This window comes from Solea solea, chromosome 2 (assembly GCF_958295425.1).
Source record: "Solea solea chromosome 2, fSolSol10.1, whole genome shotgun sequence".
In the NCBI taxonomy this organism is placed as follows: Eukaryota; Metazoa; Chordata; class Actinopteri; order Pleuronectiformes; family Soleidae; genus Solea; species Solea solea.
In genome coordinates this window covers 6,265,822-6,289,722 of record NC_081135.1, presented here as the reverse complement: position 1 = coordinate 6,289,722, position 23,901 = coordinate 6,265,822, and the positions used below count along the sequence as shown (strand labels likewise).

Below are 23,901 nucleotides of genomic sequence, written 5' to 3'. Positions count from 1 at the left end.
ATAAGCCATTGAGAAGCTTGTTTATTCAAACAGGTGGACGTCTTCCCATAATGCAATCTTTCAGCTGAAGAAAATGTTACACTGTTAATACTAAGAAAGTTGATAATATACAAAGAAGCGCTATTCTTCCATGTCCATTTTTCTTTCTTTTTTGTGACTTTAGTGTTTGAAAACCTTTGTTCACATTTACTTACCAAAGCAACGTTAACCAACTGATGGAGGCAGCAGTAGAGCAATTGCTCCGGTGTCCTGTGAGCTAAAATCTCTGTCTAACTGCAAGGTAAAATGGTAAACACATTCTAAAGGCAGTGAACACTTAAGCTTACATCGATATCATTTTGGAGGGGGTCAATATCTTTAATGTCACTTGAAATCATAGCCTACTCTAATTGCAGCAGAGCCACCAAATGGAGACAGAATGACTGAGACAATTAAAAAAAAAAAAAACAACAACTTTGCTTTGAGTGGCAAGAAGTGAATGATTGTGCCAGAGTGACATGTAAACAGCCATCAGGGCCAATAAGCAGAGGCATCAAGTCGAGTCTCATCACAAATAACAACTGCACAGACATGCGGCAGCCAATCATGGATTACAAAAGCATGAATGCCTGCATGGACACACAGGAGTCTCTGGTGCCAGATTAGCACCTTTTACTCTCGCTTTGATCTCCTCAACAGAGGAGCTGGCACTAGACGGCAGACGTTGGCACAGGACATTAAGGACAGCCTGTCTGTTCATCTGGCAGAAGACGAGGACAACAATGCTTTTTGCTCTCACCTACACTATTGGCATGGTTACTTGACCTGCAGAAAATAATCATATTTTATTTCAAAAGTCATTCAAAGAAGAAAGAACTACAGTTGATCACTGAATCTCTCTAAATCTCTCTCTAGACGGTGACTCAGACCAGGTCACCTTATCCTTTAGGGGATAGAAATTGGGTTTAATTTGTATTTATGTAGCTTTTTTGTTTTGTTTTTGACATTTTAAAGATGAAAAGAATATTTAAATAATTGAAAAGATGTCATTTTCAACCATAACCACTGAGCCAGGCCAATATTTCCTGAGGTTTTTAGCTGACAGGTTTTTCTCTGAATGACTAAATAGTAAAATAATAAATACACTGTTGCTACTTCTTTGAAGTCTCTTTCTCACTGTTTGTACTATTTATATTGAATTCAAATGTCACTGCAGTGCATGTATTTTTGGACACATTGCCTTGAACATTGATGGTGCATGTATTGTTACCTTTACCAATTTTTACAGTTCATAATTACTTTTTCCCTTTTCTCTGGCCATGAAAATAAAATTGCACACACCAGACAGAACAAAAATAAAATGGTGAGAACAGTGTCCTTGGAAAAGCCTATGTGAAACCTCACTTCATTTCCCCTCAGTGGCTGCACGAGCTTAGAGCAAAGCACAATAGCATGTTTTCACGGAGGATGGATGATTACCCAACAGATGATGAGTTTCTGATTTTAATCATGACTATAATCACTATAAACAACAAAATAATTACCCTACATGGCAAGATCACTTATGTGACCCCTCAGTGTTTACTTTGATGACCAGGATATCACTATAGCTTGAGGCAAACTGGTGATTCCCTCGTTTCTCTTCCGTGCTCAAACCACAGAGAAAGACCACCACTTTTGTGCGTATGATGCACACTTGCTTCCAACATGGAAAACTAATTAAAAAGATAAGAGTTTGTGTGGCAGTGTGAAGCTTTTCTGTGGTGGCATTGGTTGCAGGAAGCAAAAGCTTGACAACAATAGGCCTTTTGACAACATGGCAATGTCGCCATCTCTGGATTCTGGCCAGTTTTGCATGCCTTTGTGAATGTCTACAGGGTTATTGTGGCTTTTCAGGGTTTCCCCTCAAAGCCTTTTCTGATGCAGCTTTTTGGAAACTATGTGAAGCATCTTTGTCATGACTCAAATGCCAATGCAGGCGTCCTTGTGTGCTATCTTGTCAAATCCGTAGCAGAAATGGCATAGTTGCATCAAGTAGGGAGATCAATTTGTCCCCAAGCAAACAAAAGAAAAATAATAACATTAGTAATAATCAAAAAGTTCAGAAGAAGGGACCAATAATCAAATATTTGACAGAAATTTTGTAAACCACTGGAAACGTCTGAATAAGCACTGTTAATTGTAACTATGGTGTGTGCACTGATGGAAAGAGATCCTGATTTCATGTTGTGTTGTGAATTGAGTCGTGTTGACGGTAGTTTGCTTTGATGGAGATGTGTCTTGACGTTTGCATGATGAACAGCCTGATTACAGTCAGTCTCGTAAGAGACACTGGTATGAATCAATCAGGAAGATTTAGCTTTTGCTCATGGAGGTGCACAACTTTAGTTCCACCTGACTTTAAGGTTTTTCAAAGTTTTGTCAAACTTGTAGGGTTTTGGTTATTAGAGATAGACTGATTAATTAATCAGGCAGGTAATTAGGTTGATTAATCAGATTACCTCGGCTGATTTTTGATTATTTTGATTAATCATCTAATTATTATTGCTGCCAAGTCACTAAAATTTTATTTTTTAATCCTGAACTTCATTTGAAAATGTTTACTTCCCATTCCATGTATTTAATATATGGTTTATTTTAATTTGAAATATATGCAAGTGCAGTGCAGACACAAAATGCTGATTGGAGAGACAGATTATAATTGTGTTGTTCTATGATTGTTTACTTAAGTCAAGCAGTCTTGTGTATTATTTGTTATTCTTAGGGTTAAGGTTGGCAACATATATCAGCCTGACTGATTTACGATACCAACCACAGAAAGACCCAAATCGGTTGACGCCCCACCTTTGATCAATCATCTCCTTCCTCAATCAAATGTTTTTTATTAATATACTGTTTTGGATTGTTTCATTGTATTCAGAGGTTTCTTCAATGTACTATATTAACACAGGTATTTGTTTCCTTGTAGGGCCGTGGAAAAATGAAAGCTCCCATTCCTCTCCTGATTCTGCTTCATGCCGTTGTGGTCCATTGCCTGAAAGTGGTTTCTAAAAGAGGCTCAGGTAAGTCTTGTTACCACTATTTTCTAATGAAAACTCAGGATTTTTTACCACACAGCATCTTTGCAACATCACACAAGCACATGTGTTTGATTCACTGGAACCTACAAAGATTTCAAGGCCCTGCGTCTTTTCTATTTTGGCCTGAGAGCAAAACTCATTTAAGTCAACAGTGGAGGGATCATGTGGCCTTGTGCTGCTGTACTTTCAGACTCCAAGCAGTTAGGATGAAAAACAGAGCTGTCCTGTCTTTTAACAGACTGATTTATGAGTCCACAAACACTCAGAAATTCAATTTGAGGTACAGTGAGTGATGATGGAAAATGTCATTGTTGATCTTTGCTGATCAATCGTATGGTGTAATCTTGCTGACTTCATTGTAGATGATACGAACAGTGACTGCCTTGTTCTTGAAGGGTTTGCTGCATCACTGAGTCTTATACACTAACAATGCCCATGATTAATCAGTTTAACCTTCATTATTTATCTTTAAAATCAGTGCAGACTTTAAATATTTAAAGTGATGCTGCAAACTTGAATGCGGTTTTTGAGTTGTGAGGTCGTCAAACACATCTCTGCGATGAAATTTATTTGATATGTAGAATATGAATTTAGACTGTTAATTGCATAACTGTCCCACGGGTCGCTTGACTGGCTTCAGACCTGGTAGGTGACTTACAAAGGGCACCAGTGTGTGCAGTGTTGATGTCGTTTGGATAAGAATTACAAGAGATACAGGTGAAAAAAATAAAATAAAAAAACAGGCACATATTGAAACCTACTGCTCTAGTGATAAAAGAGTCAATAAAAACCCTCTAATCAGAGGTGGACGGCCCATTGCCACCAGCTACTGCTCTGTGAAGCTGATCTTTTTTTTTTTTAATCTAAATTGATCAGTATCATCACGGCTAATTTCTTTGCTCTATTTTCAAAGAGATAAGCTAATGCAGTGCCCACACATTCACTTTTGAGGACTGAAAGACATTATTGACAGGGACAGTAGTGCTAAGGTTTTATATAAGAGCGGAAAAATATATTATAGGCATTATAATTGTACGGTTCATAACTAATTCAACCTTAGACTAATGTCGGCACTCTAACGAACGATGAGTACTCCCTTGTGCTTGCATCGCTTTGGCCCTTAGAGCTCCAGCTTTGGGAGACACTGGGCCTAAAGCCTTCATTTTGAAGTCCTTCATTTCAAAAGGCACGATGAGGCATTTTATAATTCTGTTTCACTCGCCGTTCTTTTCTCCTAAGCTCCCTCATTTTGATGAGCATTCATACAAATTATTAGAACTTGGTGGTATGGCCATACTTTTTTCTTTAAACAGGTAGTTCCATACAATTTATCTGTTATATCCAATCAGTGAGTACAATGAAGGAACAGAAAGAATGGAAACACTGTTTCACAACTCTCTTTAGTCCACCCTCTTTTCCTATTTGTTGGTTTTTGCATCGGGTTTATGTTGGCAGAGCCATTCTTCTTTCAAGCTGCCACTTAATGAAAGGCATGTCCATTCAAACTGCTGTGGAAACTAAGACTTCAAAAACAAATTATTTCTTTTATTTTAAAGCAATTGTATACATACATACATTCATGCCTATGGTTAGGATTAATTTATTTCTGCCCCCCAACAAACTCTATGTAATTAATCATGAATATTCTTTTGAAGTGGAAAATTCCAGAATAATTACTGTGGTGCCCAACTTGGTGTCTCCCAAAACTGGAGCTCTCAGAGCCAAGGCAATGCAAGTGCAAGTGAAGATGGAGTCGGTTACTTTCTGGATCTAAGGGTGCAATGGTGGCTTTTGTTGGAGTGTCCACTTATTTAACACCATGGTGCCACTAGTAAAATATGCCTCTCCAACTAAAGGAAATGAGACGAGATGGAAATCCAGTGGCACGTAACATGAACATAGGAAGTCTGTTACCAGTTCTGTTTTCATACCCAGAGGCTGCTTGCGTCTGTTTTTTTTTTTTTTTTAACCTATGCATATTAGACACAGGTGCAGCAATGGCCCAAGGCTCATCAAAGGGTTTTCTGCTTTTCCTGCGCAAGTCCCTATGGGCTATCTTCTCAGATGCTTCACGAGCTATTGCCTGGAGCAAGGATTTTAAACGTGTCCGCTGATAAATGAACAGCACATTTGAGCCAGACCCTCGTCCTTTTGTTCCTTCTCTTTTTGCTTTATTAGAGGCCTTGCTCGTTGCAAGTTAGAGCCCTATTGTAAAAAGGGATTCTGGGCAATGAGAGCCTCTTTGAAATCAAGTTGCTTTCATTGTTTTATAAAAAATGGAATGAATGAGTAAGGTGTAGTTCCTCGGTGTGAAAATATGTTTTTAAACAAGCATTTTACAGGGGTCAGGTTTCCTTGGAGAGAGAGAGAGAACAGTACTTCTTTTGTTTATATTTTTATTGCTGATATAATGAATTGGCTGTCTAATAATACGAACTGAGCACACCATTTTTTTTAAACAGAAATCCACTTTGCACACAAACCAGTAAGTGTCAGCCCATCAAAGGAAATTAAATGACTTGATTGACTCCCGGGGGGACAATGAATATGTGATCTCACTTGTTTTCCCTTTCATTCATATGCACGCTCACAAATAAAAGCACACTGTGCAGCATTTGGCCTGTTATTATCTGTAGATGATTAAATATAAAACACCCTTTTCTTTGAGTAATGCTTTGTCTGCATTTGTACTCAATGTGGAAACAGTGCAACAACATACAATGCTTTTGTGCCACGCTAATCCTCGGCATGCATATGTAGGAGAACATATCCATTTGTCCTCTGCTGTGGTTCCTCTTTGTTATAATGCTGATGTGGCCTGAACGGTTGGGCGAACAGAATAATTACATGTATTTCTGCTTAATGCAGCACATCAAGTTAGATGTTGAAGTGAAACCTCATATTTGGACGTGTATCATCACTATCATTATCCGTCCATTCCTTCCAGGAGTTTGGTTGTTTAAACTGATGAGGATCATCTGGGAGCTGCATTGCGTTGAGGGTGTTTTTGTGTAGAAATTGGCCTTTGTGATCAGATTCTGACCTTTCAGTGCAAAAATAATGAGAAATAAAGTCCATGCGATTTGATTATGTAGCTCAGTGAAGCTTGAAGATATTTTCCACTGACTGTATGTTATGTATGTGTGGGTATTTATCTGTCTAATAAGAAAAATTACAAAAAAAAGACCATACATGAGAGAAAAATCCCCATTTGTTGGATTTGCAAATTTGATGGGCATTTTCTTTAATCATTTATTAAACTAAATACTCCAAGATGTTTATATAATGAAAATATACAAAAGTTGTGTTTGTGATTTTTGGAAATTAGAGAAAAGAAGTATCAATGTGTGTTTACTCAGGTTTTATTTGGTGTACTTGTTCCTTGTGTATTTGTGTTTAGGTATATTTTAAGCTCTTTCAGAAAATTCACCCCTTGGTGTCAGACAAATAAAGTTCTATTCTATCCTGTCAAACTGGCTTTCATCAACACGCTTAACAAAGCTGTGCCTCCTAGTGTAAAGCAACAGCTAAAGACTGTAAACGAAATCCATCCATTATCTACCGCTTTATCCTCCACTGGAGGGTCGCGGGGGGTGCTGTGCCAATCTCAGCTGACATAGGGTGATAGGCGGGGTACACCCTGGACAGTTTGTGTACTTGAATTGCTCCTGGAAAAACAGAGGTAGGCAATATTGACATGTAATGATGAAAAAAATGTTATTGTGGAGAGTAGCAATCCCTCAGCTTTTTGGAAAAAAAAAAGGAAATGTATCACAAAATGATTAAATCTATGTCGTTAGTTATGATTAAAAATGATTTCTCTGCATTCCAGTCATCCATGGACAAACTCTTTTTATTGAGCTAGATCTGTTTTAGTTTTTAATCTTTGGTCATATAAAAAAAAGAGGCCCTGCTTTCAGAAAATAGGCAGTAAGGCTGTTTTTGTCTTAAACGCACGATCGGGTCCCTTGTTGACCACTGCAGCTCTTGGAGGAGCGATGTGAGAAATCCATAAACATGCCTGCTTGAGAGCTATCTGTCTCAGAATTCTTTCTCTGTGCCTCATACCTGCGTTTTACTTGATATAAAAGAATGAAATGCTCAACTGAAATGTTAACTATGAGGTATATTTTATACTCTGAAAAATAACAACTATGCTTTTATCCTCTGTACATGACATATACTTTTTTATCTTCAGAAGGTTCTGAGAATGTATTCAGGCAAACATGAATAAATAATTATATATGAAGATGAGGGATGAGGGATAAGATTTTGGGGCAGTAAAGCCTGTCACTCGACAAAAATGAACGAGTCGCACAGTGTTTTCAGTTTATCATCTAGTAGAAGGTTCCAGTCGTCTCCATGGTGACCAACCACACACTAGTTTCCAACCAGCTCTGGTATCATCTTGATCATTTTATTCTTTTGTTTATCACTTATTTATTTGTATTATTTGATTCTTTTTCCATGCTTTGATAATGGATGAAGTTGTTGATATAATTGTGGAGGAAGGGAGTTTAAATTTACTTTTACTGAGAGGAAAACAGCAGTGCGTGAAAGGGCGGCGGTCAATGCAGAGGTTACACTGGAGAACAACAGAGAGAGTGTGTTTTGGTCCGACAGTTCATAAAGTTCATAAAGACAGTGCCAACCAGTCACACTGTGCAACAAAATATGACGAGGTCCATAAATCAGGCTTAAACCTTCTGGTTTATAGGTTCCGCTGCCATGTTTGTGCAGGCTTTATCTGCGTTATTTTTATGTGTAGATAGCAGTCAATAAGGCTTAGCCAAAAAATCTTGCTAGTCTTGAAAACATCCAGTCATTGCACTTGCATCCATTGTTGTAAATCTGACTGTAAACCGTATACAGTAAACGTAGAAGGAAGTCTCACCCTGACTCCATTGCCCCTCAGTGTGGCTAATCCAGTTTCAGACAATGACATCACGTCTATTGATGACTCATACACTGTCCCCATAATGTCTTTTTGTCATTACAAACAACACATCAATATTTCACACAACAGTCCGAAATCTATTGGGAAATCTGTTAATTCTTTTTTAATTTTAATAAGGAAAATCAGGGACAGCATCACTATCAGACACTCACCTTTGCAGCGTCTCCTTCCACCAGCTGGTGACCTCAGTTTCTAAACTTTACCTTACGCAGTGCAGGAGGTATATTTATTCTATGTGCACTAAAAGTTGCCCGTAACAAAACTGTTAACGTATCCCTCCGGTGAACGCTGATGACAGTTGCAGATTTATGATCATGTTCTCTGACATTGATTGAGACAAATTTAGCCTCTCTACTTCTCTCTGCTCTACAGCCATTAGTCCCAATTTCTTTGTCAGACATTGATGAGTCCCCAGACAAATGATGCTTACCTTTCCACAGTCTCCCCCAGTAATTCAGGCGATATATAACCCATAACACTCAGTCAACGTGAACACTTCATTCTGTTACTCATGCAAATGTGAAAAACTGGCCTCAGACATATGTTCCCATTTGGAAAAACCGAATGCAAAACCCCCTCTCTGCTTCTAGTTACTATTAAGGATCGACTGAGGGGCCTGGCTTGTCACCTCGATGAAGAGTAGCTGTAAATAAAACCCGACACCACAACAAGACCTTGGTTCCCATTAGAGAGCAGCCGCTCATCATCCGTCTCTCCCTCTATATTTATCTACTGCTGCTACAGTGGGTTCACAACGTATTTTCCCCTCTCCTCACCAAATTCTTTCTCTTCTCCCAGCAGCAAGTATCAAGGACATCCTGACAGTCGGTTAAATTTACAGTCTCCACACCCATTGCAATGCACAGCTCTGGGTGGATGTCAACATTAATACATCAGTTAAAGGATGGAATCTCCCACCCACATTAATAGGGCTACTCACAGTTTGGCCAATAATGAAGCACCGCATAATTGCACAAGACAGTGAATCCTAACAGGGGACGTCAGCGCACAGCACAAATTAAATTATGGCAAGCCACTTGACTTTGTAATTGATATTAAAAGACTTTAAATATGGCAGGAAGCTGTCAGCAAGAACTTTGAGCTGCAGTGCTGACCCTTTCTGCTGCGACAGATGTTTTTTTTTCATGCATAAAAACTACTGAATGTCACATAATTCTTGTACAGTTTGAGGGGCTAAGAAGTGCATTAACTCATGAAATGACCATGGTATGTCATCAGAGATTCAACACATACTGAAACTTTTTTCACAATCTTGTAGTCAGTTAATTAAGAATTTAAATATTCACTTGGCTCTTCAATATCTGGGTTGTCAGCAGACAAAACAAAACCTAAAAAGCCTCAGTTTCCGTCTCAAAAATGTCTCGACCAGGAGATGCAAAATAAAGATTTGCAGTGGAGTGTGCTAAAATATAGATGGCTGACAGTGGTGGGAAAATTGGCAACAATTATGCTGGTGTAGATCATATTCTTGTGGACAGGGAAGCACAACATGAGGCTCAAACATTGTGCTGCTCATCATGTGCTAATTCTCCACTGCTGCTCAGAGCAGACACACGTTTACTTTCACTCAATCTCCGCCTGTTAATGACATATGAAACATTTCCAAATAGGTTTTATAGTCGATAGATTTGTTTGGCATCTAAGGCTGTACAATGTTTTGATTTAGGGGTTGCAGTACTCATTTTAAATGCTAGTGGACACACTCCTTTAAATAAATTGTGTTCATACACAATTTTTATCTGATTGGCTGAATAGAAATGGGGTTTTTGGGTAATAAAACCTTAAAAAAAATATCAACCTCTCTCTCCCTCACTGACACATACACAAGCACATGTCCATGCTTACCCCTGGTTCATCTTCTCTCTGTCAATACCATATTCCTGCCACAAATGTTGAATGATTGCCTCCACTGCAACCGCCCGTTCATAGCAGGGGAGATTGATCACCCACATGATATTAGAAATGAAATGGCTTCGCCACATGGAGTTGTTTTCCCCTCCTGCTGCTCGGGGGGGGGGGGGGGGGATAGAGAGGGAGAGAGAGAGCGAGAGACGCTGCTCAACAAGTGTACCACAGTCAGGCCTCTAGACAACTAGGGTTACTATTGATATGTGTTCCTGGTTGGAGACGCATGGCACAGCCCTCGGTGTGAGAATGATGATGATCAATCACCTGATTTATTAGCACAACAGTCTCTCTGTGGCTTGTTTCCTGACCTGTAATAATGTTACAACACGTAGCAATTGAGAAAAATGCCAGGAAAAGGTCCAGAGTGCTGTGGTGTGTAGTTGTAGGTTGAGGTGTTTTAAAGCTCAAGCGTGCTGTCAGTGCTTCTGTGTGTGGATCAAATATGTATCCATTTACAGCTTTTCTTTCTGTCTTTATTTGAAGCATTTGGATTTAAGGCATTAACTGTCACACATAGACATTGAAGCTCCCGAGATGATTGAATCTGGGTTGTGTAGGTGAAGCTTAAAGGGTCAGATGCCTGTCAATCAAGCAGACACTTTTTTTTTTCCTCAGTGTGAAACTATTATGGGTATTTAATGCACATAAAGGAGTTAAAAAAAAGTCAGACTGTTTCTGTTGCCAAAGCAACAAGAGAGGAGAGAATGAAAAGAAAAATAGTCAGTACCTGATGAGTAAAATCATTCAAAATATCCAATACTACTGAAAAGATGGATGACATGTCTCAAATTAATGGAGCATATGTCAGATGTGTGTGCGCAGTCATCCTGCACCTGTGATTTTATTTGGAGCTTAAGTCTGAGGGGTGCCATGGTAACAAGGCCCTGCCCATACACCAATTCAACCAATCATGAGTCAGTCTTAGCTGTCAATCAGGATTTTAATTCCATTTTTATATAATCTAATAAAAATAAAAAAGCACACCCAATTATGATTTTATCTTTTATTTTGGGCCATGTATCCTCCACATTATTTATAATCTGTATTTTAGCCAGCCACCTGGGGGCAATAGAGATGATCTGGCTAGCAGCTATCGGTCAAAATGGAAACCTTTTTAAAAGGCTTCTCTAGTCTGATTCGTCAGTATTGACTGTTTAAGTGCACTTGTTTATTTTGGCAGTAAACATCTACAGGGTTAAGTTATACAGATATGAATGAATGTAAAGCATTTGATTTATTCCACGTTTCATATCACCTATTTCTTGTTCATCATCTTCAAATCTCCACTGTCTGCAGGCATTCAACATTAAATAGAGTGTATTGCACTATTCCATTCTCATATTTCTCTATATGAAAGATAATTTGTTAATTTCAGGCTCCCTCAGCAAATTATGCAGCCCACTTTAACAGCTGGGGCATTTTGCTTCAATTTCTGAGATTATATGTGTGGATGATAATGAGTTTTCGTCCAAAAGAGGATTTAAACATGTAGAAGGCTGGCCACTGTCTAATTTAAGAAAGTCTCGCTCCCAAGTTTAAGGGAGTGGACTTTGGGGAAATAAAGACATAAAAATTGTGAAAATGAAAAGTTAACAAGTAACATTTGTAATAAGATTGGGGCAATTTGAACATGAACAGCAATGGTCCCGGAAATTATTTTAATTCCCTTTTCGACTGCTCTGCTCTCACAAAGCAGAGCCGCTGTGGGAAAACGAAGCTGAAGTTTCTCAGTTCTATGCAAATCACCTGCAGGCAGCAATGGGACTATACCCAAAAATATCACACATTTTAACCTGGGGCTGCACTGCATGATTAGTCCATAGGTTCTCCCGCTCACTCTGTGTTGCCTTTCGCCTGCTTGCTGTCTATCTGTCGAGCAATCATTGCACTTTTTAAAACATAGTTTATATTTTTTCCCTCATCTGTCACCACTGAGATGACAATCTGCTCTTTTTATTTCCTCTCAAAGAAAGACGTCCTTCATCTCTGCTGTGCTGCCGTCTCTTCTGTTCCGCTCTGCATGTCTTTTACTCAGCATCTCCCATAGAAATTGACGGTTATTCCTCACATTGATTGGCAACTTTCTACTGGAAGCTAGACACAATCACTGGGGAGTTGAATGGTTGTCCTCGAGCACAATTAAAGCAATGTGGCCTAATAGCATAATAATCATTAGATTGTAAACCAAGAGTTTTTGTGTGTTTGTTTTCTGCACCAGCGTCTATGATTTCTGTTTCTGGATCTAATGGGGAAAATAGCACTAAACTCTGTGTTTTTCCTTTAAATCACACACCTGCAGTATCTGCTTGAGTGGAGTGAGATTGGTCTAAATGACAGCTGACAGAGCTTTGAGTGAGAGAGCTTTTGTTGTTGTTTTTAGTTTAGCGGGGTTTATACAACATGGGAATTTCCTTAGATTAGCAGGAAACTACATATTTGAATAATATTTCTATGTAGAGTAAACAAAAAAACGAGAACATAAACTGTATAATATAATGATGAAGATCAGGTATTACTTTTCTGTTTGGCGTGATGCTTTGTATATTACAAAGATTTACTGAGGGATTATTATTATTATCATTCATCATGCACTCAGTAGAAATATAGATTATAGAGTGTAGTTAATAACCTTTTTCCACCAATTTAAGCAACATTTTTTCAACAATTATTGTTTCCTTTCTAAAAACAAAAATCAATTGACTGGTTATATGAGTTTTTCTTTGTCAGCCTTGATCTGATTTAGAAATTGCAATGAGATTAGTCCAAGACAATGTTACTGCTGTGTTTTATCTGTAATCTATCCGGTGTCCTTTTATCCCAACAAAGAAAATGAGTTAAAAATTAGTCATCTAATTACTGGTATATCCAGCTGTCTGTCAAGAATCGACCAACACACCCTTGGCGGGTTCTCACTGATTCTAGAGGGACTGCTAACATGCAAAGTCCTTTACTGGTTTTTAACTCTTAGAACACAGAGCATTTTCCATTACTATGTTAAAACATATACAGGGGCTAAAAGAATGTGCAACATAGAGTGTCTTATGTCCTTTTTCCAGTACAACCTATAGGCAATCTGATGAAATACTTTTTTCCTTCATTTTCACCAATGTATAAACAGAATTGAATTTGTGACATTTGGGAATATGTCACAGTTCAAAGTTTGCTTGGCTCGTTTTTTTAACAAAAAGAAAAGAAAAACTGTCGCTTCTGTACAATTATCGCTACTCCTGTTTAAAAAAAAAAAAATGATAGGAAAAGAAACTCTAAGTAAAATGAATCATAATTTTGAAATAACGCATTTTGTAAAGCCTGAAAATGTGACCTATAAACAAACACCCCAGGATGTCCATATAAGGAGTTGTGTATTATTCCCACAGCAACTTACCACGAGTACACCTGCGGCACTGATCTGTACCGTGTGAGTGCTATGGGAATGAAAATGTGTAAATATGAGTGAAACTCTCATTTTAACGCAAGGAAAAAAATGCTATGAATGAACTATTCCCCATTTAACCAACAACTCTGGCTCACAAGGACTCCATGGTAGCAGTGATGTCACTGGTTGAGAAGTTTGTGGTCCTTTCTTGGCGTTGTGAAAGAAACGGCATGATTTTTAATTAGCAGATTCTGGTGCAAATGAGGCTGTGGTCACTTGAGCGGTGAAGTTTTGTGAATGCAGGAATTCTCCCAACAACATAGGCCGTGATGAGGCTGTCAAGCTCTGTCGCGTCAGCCAGGCACACAGCGTGTGGCCTTTTTCAATGCTCCTTTATTGGAAAGTTTGCACACATCCTCTCTCACTGTGTTCATACTCTGCACAGTCTCCCCATCGCTCAATGACAGCTAAGAACAAAAAAACACTGCCCTCTTGTTCTCTTTGTGCGTTCTCCTTCCTTTCATTTTTCCGCCTTTTCCCCGTTCTTTTTGTTGTCAAACAGGGATTGGTCAAAGCACAATCAACGTATTGCTACAACAAGCAGCGGCATAGTAAACCCTTGCAACTCTCAGGGGAGTCCAAGTTTTTTTTTTTTAAATTGTCCTTCATTTTATTTGCAAGAGAGAAAGAATGTAACTTAACTTGTCAAAGAATAAGCCACTTGGTTGCAGGAGACTGACGCACTGCAGGAGTTTTTGAAAAACGAAAAAAAAAAACAGGCTGAGCATTCTCCAGGCCACTCTTCTCTACTCTGAAGATACAAGCAAGCTCCTTTCAAATTCTCCTGCTTAGCATTTTCATTATAGTTACCCGGGAATTACCTCAAGGAAGGAAAATACGTTGTATGACCTAAAGCTACAGCAGATCTTGTTTGTGGCGCTACACCATTTGCAACGCAACAGAGATTCCGATTTGAAAAGAAAAAAAAACGGAGAAAATCAGCTGAACTACCCCCTTTCTTGTAATTCCATTTGGCTTGATTTACAGTGAAGTCCTGTCACATATTTTCCTGTCATGTTTATTGCTTGTGTTTGATGTGGTGCATGGTTGAAATATTTAAGACTGCTTATTTACAATCCTCCTGGGACCAAAAAATGGTTGAAGATGGCAGTTGATTTCCCTGCAGTGCAATGATCAATAAATTCTACATATTAATTAAGTTCCACTGTCATTTCTAGGGCCTCTCCCAGGGAGAAAACCCTCTTTGGGCTCTTATTGGCCAATCAAGGCACTGCGTAGCACTGCACAGCCTCCACCGCAGCTCCACTGCATTCATGAAACAAATATGTATAGAGACGCTGTGTCAGAAGCACGTGTTTCTCACTGAGCCGTTAGGAGAAGAGAAGGAGGGGGCGTCGTCATCATCATCATCATCTGTAATTTACAAGAAGTATTTTTCAGTCATTTCTTTTTATATGACATGCTGCATAGTGGCAGCTCTGTAAATGTAAAAAGTTATCAGCAGTGGATCAAACGGCCATAAAATGCTTTTACAGCCCTGGTGGCCTTCTAAAAGGATTAGATTCTATTAATGTGTGAAACATAAATAACAGAGATTGAAACTATGTTGCATATCAGTCCTGCGGATACACATGATTTGCTTCTGACCTTAAAAAAGATAAGAGACATAAGATAATAATGTAATGTAATGTGTCATTATGAATTTGGAAGTAACATGCACAACTGTAGTGACCAGTGCTTCACCTGTTCTCAAGTGTGTAGTTTTTTATATTTTTATTGTTCGTAACAATTTGTGTCAGGCAGAAGATCTACTGTGGTGACTGCTGAAGGGAGAAGCCAAAAGAAGAACAATATTTATTGGTTTTTTTTCCACATTTTTCACTAATGTTTAGTCATACACTGCCTTCTTCCAAGTAAAGGAGCATTGAAAATGTTTTAGTTATTTTAATATGGGATATTTAAACGAATAGATGTTGTTAACATCACTAACATCATTTGGTATCTTTTATTTACTTGAGATTTTCAAAATTTAGTGTATAGTGCAGATGTGAACGCCTCATATGGATAAGGGGAGTACTGACACTACAGAGGCTGCAGCATTTACAGAGCTTCAAGTCTCCACTAGCATCTTCTGCTAACGAAAATGTAGGCGTTGCAGCTCTGAATCCTGCCAGTAGCCAAGCAACACACCACACCACCATCTCACTCTGCTCTCAGTCCATCCACACCTACAATCTTTCTCACTCTGAAAATGGATTTCAAATTCAACCTCTGCCTAGTGTAAGTGTGATCATGCCAGAGGGTAATTAAAATGTTTCTGCACCACTCAGCCTTTCACAAAAGTTTCCCTCTGTATATCATCTGACATCAAAACCACTTTAAATAAATTGCTGTATGAAAATGCAATGTTCAGGCGGCCAATTAAGTTTGATTCTTGAAGTGTTATTCTCTGAGCGTGAGTAATGAGGCCCCTACCTTAACCATGAAGTGTGCTTGCTGCTTTTTGATGTTTTCCCCCCCTTTCATTCACAAAGCAGCTAATGAGTGGTGGAGATGTTATAGTTTCCCATCAACAAATCAAATGATAGAAGAGACGGATCAAAAAGCGTGATGACTGATTAACACCCCTTCACTGCGGGGCTGAACTAACAGATTCCACCACACCTGCCAAGACAATTTACTAAAAGGGACATTGGTGATCATTCGTCTTTATCCTTTAAAGCTGCAGTGTGCAACGTTTGGTGATTTTTGTTGTTATTATTTAGCCTCTGTTTGATGCTTGTGAACACAAATGATGCAGCATTATGTGTATAGCCTCTGCATCTGAAATGGGATCTATCATGAGGGAGCATGTGTGTGTATACAGCAACAGAGCAGGGGTAGAGCAGGACAGGAAACTTTTCCCTCATTAAACTTTTTGTAGCCGTCTTCTTTGCTAGTACAATGTTGCTGTTGCTTCTCCCCGTCTTGGCATTAAATAAACCAGTCTCTGTGAGCAGTACAGGAATGTCACCAGGTGAAAGGAGATCTAAACTCCACTGAACCGAGAAACACAGTCGTTTGAATGTTCTGTGCTACAGTTTTAAGCTGTCGAGTTTGCTTATCATCTACACGGCTTGTTTACTCCACTTTAATAAAAACAGTCTGTCAGAACAGCTGTGAAGTAGCATAAGAAAGCCAAGTGGTTATGTTGCTGTGAGTTTTGACAAAGTCATCTGTCCCAGTTCCAGCCCTGATGCACTCCACCCCAGTTTCAAAATAAAAGTACCCCAAATCCCATTCCAACACCTTTCATTTGCTTGGCATTGAAATTCAAATATGTCCTGATTATAATGTTTAATGTGCATGCCACCCTCAGCGATTTTTAAAGCGTGTGATATAAGCATGAAAAGGACCTCTTTTGCTATTTGCACACTCTCTAAGGCTCTCTGTTGCTTTTGTGTGCACAGAGTGCCTAGTCCTGGAGAAAACACAAGGACAGCGAAGGATTATGGTTCTGTATGTGCCTTTCTTTGCCTTTAATATGCAAATAGAAGATTAGCTTCAGAAGGAAACAGTTTGGCATGGGAGTTATTTTACCATGAGGTGATTCCAACTTAACCGATTCAGCAGGAAACAGTTTCCAGAGGAGCTAAGCAGGGCTATGGGGACATAAATACATCTATATCAGGAAATGATCACTTGCCTACAGCATATAGTCCAGCATTTATTTATTTTTTTATTTGAAGCACAGCCATTGATCAGGAAAAGCATCATATCACAGATTCATGATCCCAGCATTAAAATTATACAATGCTTATGTAGTGCTAACATCTATTACTGTGTGACATCATTTCTGCCTGTGTGTGTGTGAGAGAGCTACTTATACAGTCGCGCTAGTGCATTTAACCTCTTCTACACTCCTGAGAGGAAACCAGTGATTGATTTTAGCGCCCATCATCTCATGCGGATGCATCTCAGCCTCCTCTTGGAGTTTTTGTTAATTCACTACAAGCATGGTTACTTCCTATGTTTCAATAAGATGCAGAGATGCAGGAGCTACGAAGACTGTTCAGCAACAAATTGTAGAATTTAGTGGAAACTGTACATAGAGGGCGGCAGCAGGTGTGATGTGATTATGTTAATGATAATGTTAGTATACACTAAGGGTGGGCAATATGAGTTTAAAAGGGACATTTGCAATAACAACATTCCTAACAATATTCCATGAAGAGTTTGTTTTTTAACTGCATCAATGCACAATAAACCTATATTTAAGATGCTACAGGAATCTCAATATAACAAAAACAGTCAAAAATGAAATGAATAATTTCCATGTGTGGACAACGGCAAGTAAAACTGCACAAGCTAGTAGAGGTCAACATGTGTTCATCGTTCACTTAGGGATGTGTTTATTGCACACTACCACTGCTGACTTTGTCTTGCGGTTAATTTGACTTAATCTGCCTTCTCTTCACTCCGTGTCTGTGTCATAAGCCTCAGCCACATGAGAGAGTGAGAAAGGGACATGAGAAAAGAGCAGACGCAGTGCTGCTGTATGAGTGAATGTAGGGGAAACACTGCATCATAATATAGGCTATATTGATTTTATTGCAATATGGCATTTTCCTATTAAATAAAAATGCATACTGGTATTATTGCAAGATATGGCACGGCAATATGCTCTCAAAACTACTACAATTGAACTCAGATTGAAAGGTCACAATTCTTATTAAATCAGCAGTCCGGCTCCTCACACCTCTGTTGTTTTGGAATATCGATTATGTGCAAACACACAAGCGCACTCTCACACATTGAGACAGTGAGGTGCAGATTATCCATTCAAAGTCCATGCTGAGTGTGTACCATTGATCAGAGTACATTTGCTTGTGGGTTGTTTGTTACCCAGTGGGCATTCATGGATTCTCGCACTGGCTCAGCAGGGGGTTCAGGGTTATTGACAGTGTGATAAAGGAAAATGGAGGAATCTCTCGAAAGAGCCACCAAATAATTGCATTAACAAACACAAATTAGTTTGCTGAATGTGTCATCAGGATAATGAAACAACCTAGAGTGTCTGGCATTGAATTTGGATTCTTTGTTTTCGAGCTAATTTTAATTTTCGTAATGCTTGAGCTTTGACCTTGAGTGACAGCTGAGATTTTTGCCTTTGCTACTTAACAGGGGGGATACAATTACTTCTCGTTGCCTTTTACATGTTTTTCCGACCTCTTAATTAGCCTGTGTGTGGACATTTTTCCCACTGTGATTCTGTGCCCACATGCACCCCTAATGACTTTAGCATTAAGGACATTCTTGCCTTTCAGTTGTTCTCCACCTCCATCAATGAATTCAAACAATGCCAGTCTGCAATTGGCAAGCCAGGGAATGGCTGCTTTAAATGTTCCTTGACCTCTTTCTGGCCCGCAGAATGGAGTCAGGCTGTGGCCGAGCAGCCTAATTGGGTTGACAGCGCAGTGTCTTGCCTCTTGCTCTTATTCATGACATCCAGCTCTCTGACAGAATGGCCTGCCTCCACAGTCCTTTGGCCGTCAAAGGCAGTCGCGCTATTGTTGAAACAAGCAGGCACAGACGCCTTGACGCTGTTGACTCCACCAAAGACTTTTTGAGTGTTTGCATTTTTATTGTTGAGCTGTAAACACTCGACAGACAAAAACCAACAGTGGATGAAATGCAGCTGTGGAGTTAATGAATAGATTTTAATGGACACTCAAAGAATGTGTTTGTTAATTTTCCCTTACCGTGCGCGTGTGCGGTTTTAATGAAGCTGAATAATTTGTGCATCAGGTTGCTGGTGCATGCAGTGTGATTATGTTGAATATGTTCTCGCTGTTGTGTAGTGCCAACAGTTTAAACAAGGCGGTGTAGGAGGAAGGACAGTAGGGATGGAGAAAGGGTGAAGGGGAGCCAAGGCAAAGTGGAAAGTACATGAGGTTGGGCTTCATGAATTAATTTCCCCTCTCTCCTGTGTCACTGGGACCTCGTCTGAACCCATTACGGTAGTAACAAGGTGACAGCGAGCAGTGTTGCTATGGGTTCTGGCCTCTGGAGCTGTCTCGCTGATCGTCTATGTTAATTAAGGGAGAGAATGAAAGTGTGAGGTATGGGGACAGCATTGGACAAAAACGTTTAACTCGATGGCGCGAGTTTCGCTCTTTCTCTCAAACAAGTTTGCAGCTTGAAGGCGGAGATAAATAGACAGTGATTCATGCTGAGAGCCTGATTCATGTAGGTAAGACAGGTATACAAATCACGCCACAGGCAAAGGCATCATCCAGCCATGAATTATTGAGATCCTGTTACGTCTGTCATGTTGAATTTCTTTTTAAACTTCACATTTCCCAAATCTATGTCAGTCTCACATCATTTAAAGTCATGGTCACTGTGACATGTTTGTCAACAGGAAAAGCCTGTTTTTTTTTTCTTTTTCATTCTTCCTCTCACAAGGGAAAAGCACCGTCACCTCCGGTGAGAGGAAAAAAAGAAGGCATTGGAGAAGTTCAATGAGAATGTTTTTAGTGCAAAGTAAGTGGGCGATCATGGAGATGTCATCAATTCCAATGCATGCCTGTTGCCACGGAAACAGAAGCAGAGAGGCTTTTGTCAAGGATCCTGTTAAACATTTAGAGTGTGCAGGGCCGAGACAGCGAGAAAAAAGAAAGAGTAGAAGGTCTGTGTTGCAGAGAATTGTCCATCTTTTCATCCGTTTCCCCCCCTTATAAATTATGTGTGGGAAAATATTTGGTTCATTTCTGTTCACCAAACAACACATGCAGAGTTGATGAAATGATAGAGCTTGCAAATCTCTAATTTCCAGTATCTCTCTAATATTCAAAGTCCAAATGAAGTGCTTTTTATGGAATATTACTTGAAATGGTGCACTTTCTGTCTTAATTTCCACTGATATAAAACATTTTGGAAATGATTGATTACACAATTTCTTAATCGTGTGTCATGCAAAAAATGGCATTTTGTCATGTGCAGAGTGCAGAGTGCAAGGTAATACTAGAATTCACCCAGTCACTCATCTGCAGCGTGTTTTGCATCTGCTTGATCGAGGATCCCCTCTCCAGTGATAATCTCCCGACAGACAGCCTCCTCTTTTCTTTGCAGTAACAACATGGGCTCGGCAGATAGGAGCTCTGTGTAATTCCTGTTAATTACTGTCCAGCAGGTGATAAGACGTGGTTGGAAAGGCTAAGAGAAGAGATAAGGAGGATCAGGGATTAGCCTGAAGGATTTCTAGCCTCTTGGACAAAAAAACACTCCAGTTGTCTAGAAAGAGTATGAAGTTTGTCTGAGGTAGCTTTTGTTTCTTCTTTACTAAATGAAATAACGCACGTAGCATATTAGATCTGGAGCAGTGGTAGTGGGTGGAAATGGCTCCCAAAGGAACTGACTACACACTCCTAACTCAAGTTCTTATTGTGTACATGTTGTGGAGCTGTTGATGGTGTCTCATGGCAGATTGACTTTGCTGAGGTGTCACTGAAATCACTTGTGGAGTTTGCTGATGAAGACCATGTGTTGAAACAGCACAGCTGTTCAGCGCACTTCAGTTGAGAACTTAATTTGTTTTGCAGTTGGCAGTACATAACCATCAAAAACAATTTTAGAAACCCCACAGTAAACAAGGGCATAGGACAACTCACACAACAAATGGCCATACCTGACTTCAACCGTCCCCATCAAAGTTCAAGTACTCTGAATAAAGTGTAATATGAACAGTGCTATCAAAAGTTGACTCATCACATAGGGAACAAAGGAAACGTTATGTTTTCAAGGCTTGCTTAAGGGAGACTGGAGAATGAGGAATAAATGAATCCAGAACAGGATGATGATGATGACTGGTCAGGTTGGCGTTTGTGTAATTTTGTCAAAAGTCAAAAGTAAATTGTCAAGTTCAAAAATGTTCTTTCAAATAAAATTGCTTTCAAGAGACTGTATTGTAAAAAAAAAAAAAAAAAAATCCTTGTGGTGCTCTTAAGTAAGACCATTGATGATGCTACACTTAATATTAATAGTAATAGTAGTTTTTAAAAAAGTTCAAAGCAAATTGGCACGAAAGGCATGAGACCCACTTGTCTTGCCACTGACCAAAGCCTCCTTTATTATGCACTAGAAAAGATTTTCACAAGTTGCCTGTCAACTCTACCGTAAAATCAGACGCAAATCACAGTTACAGTTTGTCTTCAGTGTCTCAACAGTCCTCTGGCCTGACAGCCAAGCGGGCGCTTAATTTTCTGCACAGAGAAGAGCCAGTAATGGGTGATAGTGTGGGATAGGAAATAGGAGGCTAATGAGAGAGGACACCGTGTGTGGTTCTTTGAAGGAATTGAACTCTACATGGTAATCTGTAATGGCTCCCTGTGGCTTTAAGTACAGGGCTATATGAGCTCATATTGGAGGAGCGAGGCTACTTGTCTAAATGCGTTAGTCTAATAAATAGGGGTACTGGTGCAGTGAATCTGTGTGTTGACCTTGTTAGTATTTACTTCTTGAATTGGTCTCCATGGTGGTCTGACTTGTAGACTCTTTATTTCAGACTTTTTGGTTTAATCCTCGTGTTTGTTGCGACTTGGAAACGAACAGCATCCTATTCATTTGGCAGATCATTATTAGCAGCAGAGACATAATTCGCACTCGTAACGCAGTCAAACACCAAGATGCTAATTACCTTTCAGTCATCAAAAAAATGTTTAGTTTCCCCCCCTCCTATTTCTCCCTGAACAGTTGCAGCTGTAAACAATTTATTTGGTGTTTGTGGAGTGTTTATACAAATAATGCATCATATGACAACCACTCATCAAGTTCATAAATGATTAATAGAGAAAGCTACTAAGAATATGGAAATGTCACTGCTGAGCAATCACAGTTTACCTCACTCTCAGTGATTGTTTATCACAAGGAAGAAATGTGATTTTACATGGTGGATTTGATTCTTCAACTAAAATAGATGTAAATGCTGATGATCTGTTTCTGCTGTTTTAAATTCTGCTGTTTTCTCGTTTTATTATAAATGACAGTTAAATTTGTCAAATGGGCTTAATGGACCTTTTTATGGTCCCAGATATTAGACAACACAGAAAATTAGACACCATCTACATTAGTCCAGTTTCATTGTCCCTGTTTTAGTGTTTTTTTATTACAAAGCTGAATTCTCATTTATATTTTCCAACACATTTTGTATGTTATCTCCCTTATCGCCTTATCTGCCATGGTCACTAATTCTCATGTGGCTGAGCAAATCCCTGCACTCAGGTTTTTCAAATCTGAATGAACATCTCCCAACAGAGTGGAGGTTATTATAGCAGCCCAAGGTTGAAGACAGAGATCAAACATCAGTGTAGCTTGGTAGTACATGTACTTTGTCCATGCTAGTGGGGTATTAGGTCGTTTTTATGTGCCGTACGAGCAAGTATTTATGATTAAATCAGTATTTTTAGATTGTGCCATAATAACAAATAAGAACAAGTAACTGACATTGTCCACTGCTGTTTATGTGTAGTTACTGCAGTTTACAATAATAAAAACAGATGAGAGGCAGACAATCAAGGCACTTTTCAGATTTGTCTGGTTTATAATGAACTGTACTTCCAACTGATTTCCATCCACAAAAGATAGTTAAACATGGTGTAAAAAATGTGCTGTGCAATTGAGTAAAGAAGATAAGACAGGAAGAGGAACTGTCGTGCGGAAATCATTGAGGAAAAGAGATTATGGCGCTTTTCTGATAAAAAAAAAAAAAATATTATTTGATAAATCCATTCTGTCTCCATATGATCAGGTTTCCACATAGACCGGTAAATTATAAAACTACAACTGAGGGTAAACAGGGAATAAAATCCCAAATCTGTATGTATGAATAACTCTTTTCCAGTGTGGGAACTGGTGAAATAAACAAAAAGTAGATCCATGATTGCTGTTTTCTAGTTGGGTAACAATCTAATCTAATCTATGCTAATGTTAACTGAAATGCAGGGTAAACACTAAAGGAACTTTTATGTTAGGTTTTCATTTTTTGCACTAGAGATTTTCTGTGTTTGCTCCAGTATCACTTTGGCATGTTCTGACCTAATATTATCATCCATGCTTACTGTTCCAATGGCAGGTGGACAGGCTGTGCTGTGGCCACATGAGATTGGATTTGGCTTCCCACGCCTTTTTATTTAAATACACATCAACACTGAGCCTGTTTGGATGAACAAAATAATGTTTTTAACTTGTTTGACTGTACAGTTGTGTGTGATGTCAACGTGTCTGTGTGTTTGTGATGGCATGTGCAAGTGAGAGAAAAAAAGAGTTAGAACACACCACTGTAATATGCAATATTGTATTATAAAATGTAAATGTATTGGGTAAGAGGAATCCTACTGACTATAGAAGTACATTTTGTATCCATGTAATTTTTCTACTTTACCAGAACATTTTCTCTTCAAAATGAGAAAGTAGTGATTTGAAGCACTGCTGGATGCCTCTTCAGTTTGCATTTGCATCACTTGCAACAACATCCGAACTGAAATCTGCATTGCTGGAATAAAGCAATGTTCAAACACCCT

General features: G+C 39.0%; 1 protein-coding gene across 3 annotated transcripts in view; it reads left to right on the top strand.

The window, feature by feature from the left end:
* Positions 1 to 23,901, top strand: part of LOC131448985 (interleukin-1 receptor accessory protein-like 1) — a 238,457-nt gene that overhangs the window by 49,576 nt on the left and 164,980 nt on the right. For all 3 annotated transcript variants that reach the window (XM_058621857.1, XM_058621867.1, XM_058621846.1), the window contains one exon: positions 2,948 to 3,041. In XM_058621857.1, the coding sequence (XP_058477840.1) occupies positions 2,960 to 3,041 (82 nt within the window). In that variant the 5' untranslated portion in view covers positions 2,948 to 2,959. The remainder of the gene's footprint in view (positions 1 to 2,947; positions 3,042 to 23,901) is intronic.